This window comes from Lichenostomus cassidix, chromosome 27 (assembly GCF_008360975.1).
Source record: "Lichenostomus cassidix isolate B80296 chromosome 27, HeHo_3.0, whole genome shotgun sequence".
Classification (NCBI taxonomy): Eukaryota; Metazoa; Chordata; class Aves; order Passeriformes; family Meliphagidae; genus Lichenostomus; species Lichenostomus cassidix.
In genome coordinates this window covers 1,208,788-1,222,860 of record NC_139507.1, presented here as the reverse complement: position 1 = coordinate 1,222,860, position 14,073 = coordinate 1,208,788, and the positions used below count along the sequence as shown (strand labels likewise).

The 14,073-nt window shown below is 48.0% G+C and overlaps 1 protein-coding gene and 1 long non-coding RNA gene across 2 annotated transcripts in view; one reads left to right on the top strand and one right to left on the bottom strand.

Moving 5' to 3' along the window:
- Positions 1-14,073, top strand: part of MYO1D (myosin ID) — a 157,031-nt gene that overhangs the window by 32,914 nt on the left and 110,044 nt on the right. The window contains exons 2-9 of the mRNA XM_085083545.1: positions 5,195-5,403; positions 6,345-6,438; positions 7,261-7,426; positions 9,146-9,199; positions 10,066-10,161; positions 11,245-11,361; positions 12,512-12,715; positions 13,864-14,009. Of these exons, the coding sequence (XP_084939671.1) occupies positions 5,195-5,403; positions 6,345-6,438; positions 7,261-7,426; positions 9,146-9,199; positions 10,066-10,161; positions 11,245-11,361; positions 12,512-12,715; positions 13,864-14,009 (1,086 nt within the window). The remainder of the gene's footprint in view (positions 1-5,194; positions 5,404-6,344; positions 6,439-7,260; positions 7,427-9,145; positions 9,200-10,065; positions 10,162-11,244; positions 11,362-12,511; positions 12,716-13,863; positions 14,010-14,073) is intronic.
- LOC146426413 (uncharacterized) lies at positions 9,561-13,897 on the bottom strand. The gene is made up of 3 exons (XR_014856716.1): positions 13,766-13,897; positions 11,689-11,943; positions 9,561-10,612 (listed from the first exon to the last, which is right to left on the bottom strand). It is a non-coding gene; the product is annotated as an uncharacterized LOC146426413 (long non-coding RNA).

The following is a 14,073-nucleotide window of genomic DNA, read 5'->3' as shown; positions in this document are numbered from 1 at the left end:
GGGTATCAGTTGTTCATAAACTCTGTATCCCTAAAGCCAGGCTGGAGAGGTGCCTGTTTGTCAAGCCTGGAGATGGATCCTTCTTCCCCCTCATCTCCATCTGCTTCTTGCCACAGAGTTGAAGACACAACTCATCAGAGCCCAGTGAAAGCTTTCAGAACTTGGCTTGGAGGCCCAGTGTGGGATCTGTCGTCTGAGCTGAGCTGTGGGGAAGTGGCAGGCAGGATGTGAGCCTGCTGCCTGTGCCAGCATCCCAGCTGGAGCCCCTCCGGAGCGGGGACTCTGCAGGGCCAGGCTGGCAGGGCCAGTTGTGGAGGTTCTGCTTAGAGGCAGAGGGTGCTGGGCACTGAACAGTGTCCCAGGGAATGGGCACAGCCTGAGGCTGCCAGAGGTCCAGGAGCGTTTGGACAATGCTCTTAGAGATGCACAGGGTGGGATTGTTGAGGTGTCTGTGCAGGGCCAGGAGCTGGACTCAATGATCCTTGGGATTCCCTTCCCACTCAGGATATTCCCTGATTCTATGATTCACTCAGGAATGCTGAACTGTCATGGGAGGAAACTTAAACTGGGTTCTGGCAATGCAAGTTTACATAATTCATTACTTAAGGAAGAGGTCAGAGTATTGGGTGCTGTAATGGTGGCTTGGCACAGCACTGCAGCCGGGATGGCCTTTGTTTCTTTATTTCTCCTCAGCTTAAATGACCCCACTCACCCACTCTGTGGCCATGAACCCTCCAGCTGCTGATGGGGCTTAAAACCTCCTCCACAATCTGCTGTGTCTTTATTTTCAGCGTCAGTAGTGCCTTGAGCAGCAGTTCTGTGCTGCTGGGCAGGGACTTGGGAGAACAGCCTGTATGTTCTCCACTGGGTAACTCATCGTTTTCGGGTGTCCATCTCCAAAAGGTGGGAGGATTCTGCTGATTGTGATGTCCTTGTAGTGGTTTCCATTACATATTGATGTCCCAGTGTGACTTGATCTCCTTAATAGCAACACTGTTGTGTGGGTTTGGCTTTTCAAGCTCTCCCCTGTATCTGCAGTCCCTCAAGGGCTCTGGTATCCAATCCCTTTGCACTTCTGCCTGTTTGGGATCTTCCACAAACTTAAAATTATGGGTATTGGTATTGGTGATTATGTTGACCTTATATTTTCTAAAACATTACTGGTACTTTTCAAACAGTATATATCTCAAAAATGTGAAATATCTTTGCATTTTAAGCTCGCTAATGTTTTGGGAAATGCGTATCAGGACACCTTCAGTTAAAATTGATGCAGGAACAAGGGACTGTTTTGCAATTCTTGTGTCTTTTCAGTGCAGTATTGCAGGAGGAAACTGGAACTGGAGGCACAAACACTTCTAGAAAGTGGAATGTTGGTTGCTGGATGATATTTCTTGAGTTTTATTACACCTGCTAAAATCTGACGCTGCCAAGATGCTGCAGAAAATTCTCAAATGAACAATAGAAAATGTCAGGGCTGTCACCACATGGGGGTGGTAATAAATTGAATAAAGTAATGCTGGAATTTGTGCCGGAGACCATCAGGATCTGAGGCTCCTGGGCTCTGTGGAGGGGTTCTGGCGCCATCTAACGTCCTGAGGTTTAAGTACAACTGCGAACAGGGATTGGCGCTGGAAATCCAGGGTTGTAGAGAAAAATGTCTCGATCTATTAGTCCTTCTAGGCTGTTGGGTAGGGCCATCATATATGGGCGCAATGTGACACATTGTCTGTCTTGAAATCGAAACTGAATAAGAAGTTTACTTAACAGGGGAACTTTCATGCCTCCAACTCCCAACACCTGCGTAGCGGGGTGTTGGAGGGGCCAATGCTTAGGCCACTTATGAGTGCTGAGATCGTCATGTCAGCCCCAGTGCCTAAGAGCGGGTGCAGTTCAATAGTTCCAGTGCTAGAGGATAGCACGACCTTTTGAGTAGGTCGGGACTGCAGTTCTTGTGTAAACAGCACCGCAGGCCTGGTTGATCCAAATCCTCTGGGCCCTCGGGCAGCCATTTCGACCGGCTGAGGGCTGCTTCAACTAGGGTGCTCATTAGACAATGCTACAATCTGGGTGATCTCACTTCCCGCTGGAATATGTAATGGGGGGAGCAGGGTATAGACCATGATTTTGATATTGCCAGTACAGTCGGGATCAATGACTCTAGGCAGGACAATTAAACCTTGCTTCCCGTCAGAAGATCACCCAAGCAGGAGGCCACCTATGCGCGATTCTTCATGAAAAAGAGGACCATTGGCATTTGGGACGAGGAACGCTCTCGAATTGTTAAGGGTTACATCTGTTGTGGTTTCCACATCGATCCCCAGGCTGAACCAGGTGGCGGATCTGTGGTGAAGTAAGAACCCATCGGAGGTTCCAGAGACAGGGCACTGACTTGTGTCTTGACGCGATGCCCATCCTTCGCGCTCCTCCTTCCGTTTCCCGACTTCCGACATGCTAACGTAGTGTGGCTATTGGCACTGCACTTACGACGCCATACTGCCTTATGACAGCTCTTTCGCATGTGACCTACTTCTCCACACCGATAACAGGCAGCTCCTTTGATATTCCTAGTTGTTTTCTTTGGTCTTTGTGCTGGGCCCTTTTGTAAGGCTGCCGTGATGATCTTGGTTTGCTGTTCCATAGTACCTTGCACTGTGCCTTGAATGGCGGAGGCAATCGTTGCAACATGAAAATTCTGCTCTGCCCAAGAAGCACACACCAGCAGCTTGTCAGAACTACGGAACTACCCTGGGGGGCATTTGCCAAGATGGCCTTAGAGTTGGCATTTTCGAAGGCTAGGATCCGAAACAGGGTATCCTGCATTTCTGACGGTAACTTGGAATGCTGTTTCAGCGCTTGCGACAGTCGGTCTATAAATGCGCTGTACGTTTCTGTAGCTCCTTGCCTGACTGTCGTAAAGTGTGAAGCACGCGAATCTGCAGGAATCTCATACATTGCACGGTGTGCCAGCGTCTGAGACAGCTGATGGAGAATTGTGGGGAAAGTCAGCTGAACGCTGGTAGTCACACACAGTCCTTGACCACAAATCATGTCAACGGTGACCATGTAAAGGGGATCCTTTACGTTTCTTTCTTTCCGTTTCCCAACGCTCTATGGCAAGGTCCTCCAACCTGCCTGTCACCTCTTTAAACATTTGTTCTACGGAGTCATTACTCCTCTTGTCTTCAGTTGGGGTTGATGCGTGAGCCGCCTCACTGGAGCCAGACTCAGAGGATGATGGCGACCTTGCTGGCCAGCAGTTTGGCCCACCATCAGCGCCCTGCCTTTTGGGTGTAACTTCTCCTGTGCCTGGGGGCAGAGGTACTTCCGCACTATTGGCAGAGGGGGAAGCAGCCACAGAGCCATCACTTCCACCTTTTTCTTTCAGTACCTCTCAGACTGAGGATGCAGTGGGAGCAGTCATTCCTTTTACTGGCAATTGCTTACCGACTCCAAAAAACGAGGCGATTTTGCTTTGAGTTTTTGGGCCTTCTGTAGTTGTTTTTTCGGGCTCTGGGCGCAGCACATCAATTGCCACTACTGCCACCTTTCTTTCGGCTTTCATTTCAATTAGGGCATTGATAATGGCTTGCCAAGGCACCCCCAGATCTTTTGCCATTTTTGCTTCCCTTCCCCCATCTATGGTGGCTTCCTGTAGTAGGGTCCTGACTTCCCTCCACTCTCCAGGACTAAGCAATAGCGAAGTCTCATGACATTGCCCTCGTTTGTGCGCCCATTTAATTAGGCACCCTCTAGGGCTGACCTCGCTGACTCTCTTGGAAAGGATCCCCACGAGCAGCCGAACCGTGGCGTTGGTTTCCATTGCGACTCTTATTCCTGCAGAGGGTTGATCGGCCAGCTCAGTCTTCCAGGCTTCCAAGATTCTTCTCCGTCTCATACCCACTCTGCCCTTTCGCCCCTCCTGCTCCCAGTATCAGCCGTGCTGATGCTGTGGAGTTCATCGCATTTAAGCACTCGGTCCCTGTTCGGGCACCATGTGTAGAGCAAAATGTCTAGGAGAGGCGATGCGGAGGATTGAGGACGCCGATATAATTAAGGTCAATACTCGCTTTATTTGGACACTTTACATCCTTTTATAACGTCTCAATTTGTCCACACGACAGCAGCTACAGTTTCATTGGTTAAATGCTCAGGTTCACGCACATCTACTTACTTCTGATTGGCAATCACGCAACTGCCTTAGCTATGCAGTTACCTGTATCGTGCTATACATCCTCTTTTCTTTTTTACTACCTTTCATCTTCCCCTTTCCGTGTCCGTCAAGGACAGGTCAAGGACTACGCTTGGCCCATCAGGTCTCGATTGTGCACTGTGTTTAAGTATACATGGTTGTTTTTCCTGACGAATTCCTCTACACAGGGTTTGTGTGTTGATCCCCAAACCTGCTGTTGTCCTTTCTCCTCCTGAGAAACAAATGCTGTGTGAATTCCCCAGCTGTTAATCTGGAGTTACTCTGAGCTCTTCTGATCAGTAACTTTCAATGAAATGGGAATTTTTTTGGAAACATTTCCTAACTTACACTTTTTTTTAAACTAACATCAAGTTATTTTCTGTCTTGTTTGCAGAAAGAATTGAAGGGGCAGGTAGGGATAGGAATGGTGTCGTTTAGGGTTGTTTGCACACATTAGAAATTTTCCCCTCTGGTTTAATAGCAGTGATGATACCAAAGTGTTCCCCAGCAAATAGGGCTCATTGCTAGAGCTGAGAGGCTGCAATTCCCTCCTGGGCTTCTGTCTTTGTTTACTTTCAAGTGTGATCAAACCTCTCAGTGAGGGCCTGAGCTGGGTCATGGACAGCTGCAGAATGTGAAAAAAGAACTTGCCTGTAAATCCCCTCTATGAAGGAGGTTAGATGTGCTCCTCACACTCGTGTTCAGTTATTGTCAGTTGTAGGACCAGTAAATTCCATATCATGTATCTGGAAGTGAAACAGAAGTAGAAATGTCCTTTGTAGGTGGTAGAGCTCAAAGCCAGCCCTGGATCATAGCCCTTGTACTCTCAGGTCTGTCTGTATCTGCTGCTGGGCCAGCCCTGCTCGGGGAACGTTTGGAGCCAGGTTTTTATTGTAGTGTTTCCATAGGGTGGTGGATGGAAGAGTTCACCTGATGGCCTGGGCAGCTGCCTGTCCTGAGCCTCTTCATTTGTCTGATTCCTGCATTTTGTCTCCTGCCGGGCAGGTTCGAGAAAGGCCGGATTTACACCTTCATCGGGGAGGTGGTTGTTTCCATGAATCCCTACAAGAACCTGAACATCTACGGGAAGGACATGATCGAGCAGTACAAGGGCAGGGAGCTCTACGAGAGGCCTCCCCACCTCTTTGCCATCGCTGATGCTGCTTACAAAGCCATGAAGAGACGATCCAAAGACACCTGCATTGTCATCTCAGGTAGGCTGGGAGGGTTGTGCATGGTGATGAGCATTTGATCTGTGTGAAATTCCAGGCGGAAGGAGAATAATGGTTTGGCTAATGACAGCGTTTTATAAATGAAACTTCATTAATCTTAAAGCTGCTCATTTGCATTTGAATCCGTGTGTGGAGACCAGCACAATTATTTCTTATCTCATTCAAGAGCTGGTGCCAGTCAGGAGCTGGATCTGTGCCTGCAGAGGGGTAATGTGAGCAGGAGCCCTGTGTCTGCTCCAGGGTGTGACCTGGGATCAGGTGTGACCTGGGATCAGGAGTGACCTGGGATCAGTGGAGCTGGGATCAGGTGTGACCTGAGATCAGCAGTGACCTGGGATCAGCGGACCTGGGATCTGGAGTGACCTGGGATCAAGTGTGACCTGGGATCAGCAGAGCTGGGATCAACAGAGCTGGGCTTGTCTCTCCTCAGGAGCTGCTGATTTTTGTCCCTGCCCTGACTGGCCACTGTTTGTTCCCTGCTCCACTGAAAGGCCATGGCTCTGGCAGTGGGAGCAGGGCTTGTACCAAAGTGATCCCTGGCTGGATCCTGGCACTTCGTTTCCTTGATGTCCCCGTGCTTGGGCAGCTCTGAAAGGAGAGAGCCCCGGGCTGGGGTGCTGAACAGTGGCCCCTTGTGCTGCTGCAGGCCAGGCTTTCTCCTCTAACAATATTCCTTTGATCCTCTGTGTGCCAGCCCTTCTCCCGACCTGTGAAATTTCACAGCACAATTGCTCAAAGTCAGCCCAGCAGCAGCAGCAGCAGCCAGGCTGTGTTTAGAAAATGTCCCAAGTGCACAAAAAGATTACTTTAAAATGAAAAAATCAATCCCCCCAGGCATTATTGGGGTAGAATTAAGGTCTTCTGTCCAGTGATTTGCTTTGCTTTTTTCATCTGTTTGGTCACCGTGATGTTTCTGCCCCCAGGTGAAAGCGGGGCTGGGAAAACTGAGGCCAGTAAATACATTATGCAGTACATAGCAGCCATCACCAACCCCGGGCAGAGGGCTGAGGTGGAGAGGTAAGGCCTGGGCTGGAAAAGAAGGGAAATTCTCCTGCTTGGGGATCTCTTTCTGTGGGCTTTGTAGCACCACGTTATCAGATGGTCTCTTGTACAAGCTGATTTATTCTTAACTTCTTCAGGTACTCCTTTTACTCTGGGAATTTTGCAACATTAATTGCTGAAATCACATGGAAAAGTTTATTTTGAAAGTTCAAATTTTCAAAATCAAAACAACATTTAGAAATATCATGCAGCCAATATCAATCATCTAATGGCCGGACTCAATTATCTTAGAGGTCTTTTCCAACCTAAATGATTCTAAATCACTTTTCTTGGGGCAAATTGCCTGAAATTTGGGTGGGCTAGAACACCATGGTGTGTGCAAGGAGTGTATTCCGTGGCCTTCCAGGCTCACATGATTCTGAGTTGCAAAATGTCCCTCTCTGTCCTGGAGTAAATGTTTGTTAGCAAAGAATGTGGCTTTCTGCTGATACAGACTTAAACCTACCCTGAATTAACTTTTGAAAATGCCTTGAAAAAGAGTTCAGAAAAGTGGTTTCAGAATTCAAATATGTATAGAAATTGTATTTCTGGTGCTGTTTTCAGGGGGGGCTGGTCTTTGATGCAAAGAGCATTTGCTTGCTCTGAGGAGCATTGCTGACAGCTCCCAGCTGATTTCCCATGGGATTGCTGATGTCATCTACATCTGCCCAAATGTGCCATCAAAGAGCATCACTGCTGGCACTGAATCCTTCTGGAGAAATGGCTGTGAAAAAAAAATCCCATGGTATGAGTGTTGTAGTCTTACCCTGTTCCCTCTTCCATCCGTCCCTGCTGCAGAGTGAAGAACATCCTGCTGAAATCCAACTGCGTGTTGGAGGCCTTTGGCAATGCCAAAACGAACCGCAACGACAATTCCAGCCGGTTTGGAAAATACATGGACATCAACTTCGATTTCAAGGGAGACCCCATAGGTGGGCACATCAATAATTACCTGCTGGAAAAGGTGAGGCACCCTCCCTTCCAGGGTTACAGCCTTTGCTGGAGTTACTTTTACAATCTGGGTTTTGCCAGTAGAAAGTTTTCCATTTAAACATGAGCGGCAGGTGAGGTATGAGGACATGGAAAATAAATCCAGGGCTTAATTTTTCCTCAGGAGTCAGGAAAGTTACTGCAGTGCTGGCAGTGCCCTGTTCCTGGAGCACCATGACTTCCAGAGCTCACCAGGCTGTGTTACCCAAAGGAGTTTGTGTGTGTGGGTGTGTGAAGCCTTTATTTTGGATACAATTCACCCTCAGCACAACTCCTGCTTTGTATTCCTGCACTGAGCTCTCCCTGGAGAAGGAGATCTACAGGGCTGTAGGGAGCAAGTTTGCTTGAGAAGTGTTATTTTGGAGTAATGCCACAGCCTTGGGTGAGCTGTTGGTAGTGTTGTTTTTATATATATATTGTGATCCTGAGCATAATTATCTTTTTTGTGTCATTAAGTGGTGTCTGAAAACATTGGAATATGTAAAACTGGAGAAACCAGGCGTGAGCCATTAACAGATCTTGCTGTGTGAGACACGTCTGGCTTTGATTATGTGTTTGACCACATCTGCCAACACCCTTTTTTGTTTGTGTTTCTTTTTTACTTCTCCCCTTATTTCCCTGAAGTCTATTTTCAGAATAAACACTTTATTTTAAAAAACAAAACAACAAACCCAAACATTTAACTTGGGATACTTTGATGTAGAAAGAGGGCTGGGACTGCAGCTGCAGTGACTTAAATCCTGATGATTTATTTATCCTGGTTGTTTATTTCATATTCTTGACTTCTCCCAAGTTAAATTTCTTTCCATTTGAAAACAGTGGAGGCTCTGGCCTGAACACAAGTAGTAACAGACAGTGGCTTTGCAGCAGGAACACAGTGAATCATGGAATATCCTGGGTTGGACAGAACCCACAGGATCATCCAGTCCAACCCCAGCTCTGCACAGACACGCCAACAATCCCACCCTGGGCATCCCTGGCAGTGCTGTCCAAACACTCCTGGAGCTCTGGCAGCCTCAGGCTGTGCCCATTCCCTGGGGAGCCTGGGCAGTGCCCAGCACCCTCTGGGGAAGAACCTTTCCCTGAAATCCAACCTCAACCTCCCCTGGCACAGCTTTGTGTCTCATCACTCTTCATAGCTCAAACCTGTAGCATACAATAAGGATACTTTACTTGTTGACTGAATGTCTGCTGCTTTTAACCCTTTTTTGTGCTGTTTTACATTGGTTTGGAATGAGGATTCTGGAATGGAGCTATGGCTCCCTAAAACCAGACCCTTGAGTCAGACCAGAGCATTCCTTGCACCATGGCTGGTGCTGTGGGCAGCCTGGCCTGGGGAGTAGGAGTGGTGACCGCCAGGCCCTGAGCATTTGTCTGTAGTCACAGAGTCCTGGTTTTCATTTCCAGTGATTAAATAATTCTAAAATTAAAGTGATGTTTTATTTGACTCTTCCATGAAAGCAACCCTGTGGTTCCCCCATGGGATTCCTGGTGGAAGGAGGACATTGCAGCTGTTACACAAGCTGGTGCTTTTGATTGGAGACCTCAAGCTCCAGGGTCACACGTGTGGGATGGTGTTTCCAAGAGCCTGAGTGTGAGGTGGGATGGATTTGGGCTGTTCTGGTGGTCTGGGTGCCTGAGGGGAGGTGCTGATGTCCCAGTAACACCCAGCTCTGTGGTTTTTTTGTCCCAGTCCCGTGTGATCGTGCAGCAGCCCGGGGAACGAAGCTTCCACTCCTTCTACCAGGTTTGTGTTCCTTTGCTGAAGCAATGACTTGGCCCCAGTTTCCCAGACACCTTGGGCAGAGCACTCAGGGCTTTCACCCCCTCCAGTTTTGCAGAGGTTCCCTTTTGCAGCACCTTGGGTGATCTTGGGTTCTTTGGTTCTCTGTGTGGGCCTGGGCTGGGAGGGAGCCTGGGAAGATGGATTGTTTTCTGTCCTCTGGTCCCTTATTAACACATTTATAAATTTAAAAGGAGGCTGACTAAACAAATATGGTAGGACATTGGACTTTGACTCACTGTTTTATTTGTACTAAGTCTAATCCCTCTATTTTCTCTTGAGGCCTTTAGTCCATATGGAAGTAATTTTATGACACCAAGTTGACTTTTTTGGTTTTTTGGATGTTCTTTAATGTCTTCCACATTGTGTGGTGGTTCCCTGTGTGTTCTTTGGGGGATATGGTCAGCCTATTAGTATAACCTTGATTCTGTAGGGAGGGAAGGGCAAATTTGTTTATTTTTTTCCCACTTTCTCAGTGCTCCATGATGGCATGTTAGCACTTTCCTCATGGACGTGTCATTTCCAGGAGGAAAAGTCTCTGTGTGGGCAATGTGCTTGCCAAGACACAGCTGTGGCATGGCACAGGTGTGAACAGGTCTGTGAGAGTAGTCAGGCTGGTTTTTATACAGTTGTGTCTCTAAAGGACAGTGATTTGTGGTGTCAGAGCCCTGCTCCAGTGCAGACTCTGCCTCTCACCCATCTTGTGTCCTGATCCAGATACTGCAGCAGTAATTAATATTTTTATGATTTTGCCTGTCAAGCATATGAATGCTAGAAAAAAATAATTATTTTATGTTTTTCATTCACCATTTAAAACACTCTTTGTGCAGCTCCTGCAGGGAGGTTCTGAGCAGCTCCTGCGTTCTCTGCACCTCCAGAAGGATACATCAGCCTACAGCTACATCTGCCCTGGGGCACAGCTCAAGGTGAGGGGTCTGAGGGACTCAGGGACAGCTTAACATTGGAAATGCTGATGGAAATGCTCAAAGCACTGCTGAGTTAGCAGAAGATGAGTTCAGTGGGGATGAATATGGAAAGGTGACACTGGTGTGCTGTTTGTAATGGAGTTTTTGGCCCATCACGACAAAGCATGAGTGTACTTAGAATCATAGAAAAAATGTGCTTGTATTCTGCTTAAAATATACAAATATACCTGTGCATGCTGCATTTGTGTCTGCAAATAAGCAGCAGTAAAATTATTTGCTAATAAATGCAGGCATAGGTATGTGACCCATTACCAGTGGCAGATATTCCATGCTCCATAATGGATAACTTAAACTGCTTTCTGCCCCAAAAAGCCATAATTTTTTTGCAGCAGGGTCTTTGAGTTCCTGAAGCACTGAGTCTTCATGTCTGGCTTGTTCTCAAGAGGGAAGTCTGAGCAGGAAAGACGGGAACAAACCCATAAAGTTTTTAGGACAAGATCCTGAACACTTCAGATACATCTGGAGTTGTCCCTAGTCTTGTCCCTCAGAAGCAAGGTCCAGACAAAAGGCTCCCTGATTTTCTAGGTGCTTTTGTGAGATGCTCTTTGGTACAGAAGCCCAGAGACCTTCTCACATGCCTGCTTACTTTCTCTAAAAATGTGCATTGAAAACAAGCCCAGGAGGCTGCAGGCAGGGAAGGAGAGGCTCATCCTGAGAAAGGTGGAGACCACAGATTTCCTTCTTATGCTCTGCAGCCTCTCCTCAGAGGGTCTGTGACTGCACAGATTGTCCCTGATCTTCCAGGATTTTCTATGAACTCTTTCTCAGCAAATTCCACTGGGAAATTTATGGTGCTGTGGTGGATTTCTGTGTCTCCTGCTGCCAGAATACATGTTTGCAATGCAGGGTTCAGTGTCCAAGCATGCAAGATGGCATTGGAGTAAGCTGGGAAAGCTCATGACAGTGTCTTGCATCTGAGAAACATCAAAGTGCATCTCTATTTCCCATGGGCTTGTGAAATCCTTGTTTCTTCACAGCTGACTTCCATTAAACCCCCCGTTCCAAACTTCTCTCTCTCCTCAGTGTTCCATCAACGATGGGGCTGAGTTCAAGGCAGTCGCTGATGCCATGAAAGTGATTGGCTTCAAGCAGGAGGAGATTCAGACTGTCTACAAAATCGTGGCAGCCATTCTGCACCTGGTAAGCTCCCTGCCCATGGCTATCCATCCCTGTATCCATCCCTGAGCTGTTCCTCAGGAGGACTTGTACTGCCAGCAGCTCTGATTTGCCTGCTGCAGAAGCACTGGGAAGCTCTGTTGCCTGGAGTTCACAGCTCCAATGGTGAGAGCAAGTCTTTGCTGGAACAGGACGCTGCAGTGATGATCACATGCACTCCTGCATGTTCCAGATCCCAAACCAGACATACCACTAAGTACTGGGAGATGTTAAATGTTCTGAAAAAGGATTTTTTGGGGTTTGGCAGAGAGGAGATAGGGAGTTTCTCTCATTTTCTGCCCTCACACTCACAATCACTGCAGTGGTTCTGCTTCACTTCATGGTGAAGGCTTGAGCACAGGAAACACAGGAGACCTCTTAATTCTTCATGTTCTGAGTCTCAGGAAGTCCTTCCTTCTCCTGGATCCGCCTGGGAGTTCCAGAGCCTCCTCCCTGCAGTGTCCTTGTAGCTCAGCTCTTATGTTTCCCTGAGGAGAGAGGTGGGCAGGAGGAGGGTGGCAAAGAACAGCTTTGTTCTAGTTCCTTCTCCTGCTTGGAATGGCAGTGCTGGGAAGGAATGGAGACAAAGTGGAGTGAGGCCATGCAGGCAGGCTGGGAGATCATCCTCTCCTGTGGATCACAGGGGTGTCACTGCTGAACCCTGGCACAGCACTACTCAGCAGCAGAACTGTGGTGTTCGGGTGCTGCCAGTCCAGCCCCACTGGCACTGACCTCTCAGCTTCCCCACACCATTCCCATCCCCTCTGTGGGAGAACTGCACCCAGCTATTCCTTGGTAAGCTGCAGTGAAGGCAAATGCTACATCCAGCAGTTGTGTACATGGTGTAATTCCCTGTCCCTGCACTCTGAATCTTCGGATGGTGTTTGATTAAACCTCAGGAAGTGTTTGATGTCATTTGTCCCAAAAGCTGAGCTGAACACTCGTCAGGAGTGCTTTGCTTTAGGAAAGGCTTTGCTGCTCCCACTGACGTTGGGGCTTTGTGAGTGTGTGTATATGCAAGACTTCAAGTGTGGCAGGAGATTTCCTGCCTGGAATAGCAGGTGGACATGGAGCGACTTGGGGTATGCTGATCCCTGTTAGTAAAGGGCACATTGAGAAATGCTGCTGATTGCAGGGGAACCTGAAGTTCTCAGTGGATGGAGACACTCCCATCATCGAGAACGGGAAGGTGGTGTCAGTCATCGCCGACCTGCTGGGCACCAAGGCCGAGCTGGTGGAGAAGGCGCTGCTGTTCCGCACGGTGGCCACGGGCAGAGATGTCATCGACAAACAGCACACGGAGCAGGAGGCCACCTACGGCAGGGACGCCTTTGCAAAGGTGAGTTCCAGGCTCCTTCTGTGACACTCACCCTGACACAGCTCGGCTGCTTTGCCCTTGGGCTGAGGAGCTCTCGGTGCAGCAAAGATCAGTGCTGCCCAAGGAAGGCATTGCTCTCAGAACTGCATGTGTGTCAGTGCTCAGTCCCAGGAGGATTCCTGGGAGGGTCAATAAGCTCAGTCCTTGCTGTACATCATCCAGATGTCTCTCTGATTCTACATGCTCCTGAATTCTGTAGGGGTTTGTGGCACAGCCCCATCCCCGCCCTTCCAACAGGGATCCAGCTCCCACAGCCAGCAGTGCCAGGTACACCGAGGAGGTGACAGGCTGCAGGACAGGCTGGCATCTGCAAATGTGTCATACAGGGTGTGAAATGGGATCCTCAACTTCATTTTGCAGTTATATTCAAAGAGTAGAGAGTGGAATTATAACATCTATAACTCAGGTTGGAAACACACAGTGTTATTCTTTTTTAATTTGAAAGGAATCATATAATGGTTTGGGTTGAAGGGAGCTTAAAGGCCATCTCGTTCCAAATGCCTGTCATGGGCAGGGACACCTTCCATGAGAAAAGTGGGTACCGATGGCAGGAGTGACAATTGTTCCTCCTCTGCTAAGAAATCAAATTATAAGGGAGGAACAGAGGAAGTTATGAAGGTCCTTGATTATTAACTTGACTTCTTTTCCTGAGATAATGTATTTACCCAGCTTCATAGCACATTTTGAACATGTAGACTTTGAAGATGCCTCTGCCTACAGAACATTTTCATAGTGAAAGGTGAACAGGATTATTTTCCTGTCATTGTGTTCATTTGTTGGATTTCTGTGACTGACCTCTCCCTTGCTCTTCACTATTGTTGAATAATTCTCAGGAATGGTACTTATTAGGCAGCTGAAAAGCTGACTGGAATCAAATTAGGGAACTGCTGCACCCAGTGACCTCACTGAGGTTTCAGCTTGCTATAAATGAGTTTTGGAAGAAAGAGAAGAAATACTTCCAATAGAGTATTTTCCCCAGTCAGTAGCTGCTCACTTTTAGCAGAACATTACCTGCAGCTTTGGTGGAGGCCTGAAATGAGCTGTGTTGCATTTCCTGGGAAGAGCTGAGGCAGGTGCAGGCAGGAGCCCTCAGTCTGTGTTTCCTGCAGGCCATCTATGAGCGACTCTTCTGCTGGATTGTGACACACATCAACGATGTCATCGAGGTGAAGAACTATGACACCACAGTGCACGGGAAGAACACGGTCATTGGGGTCCTGGATATCTATGGCTTCGAGATATTTGACAATAACAGGTGAGCCACCTTCTAGAGTCCAGTGTTGTGCCTTTGCCTTTCCCAGAACACTCATCACCTTTTC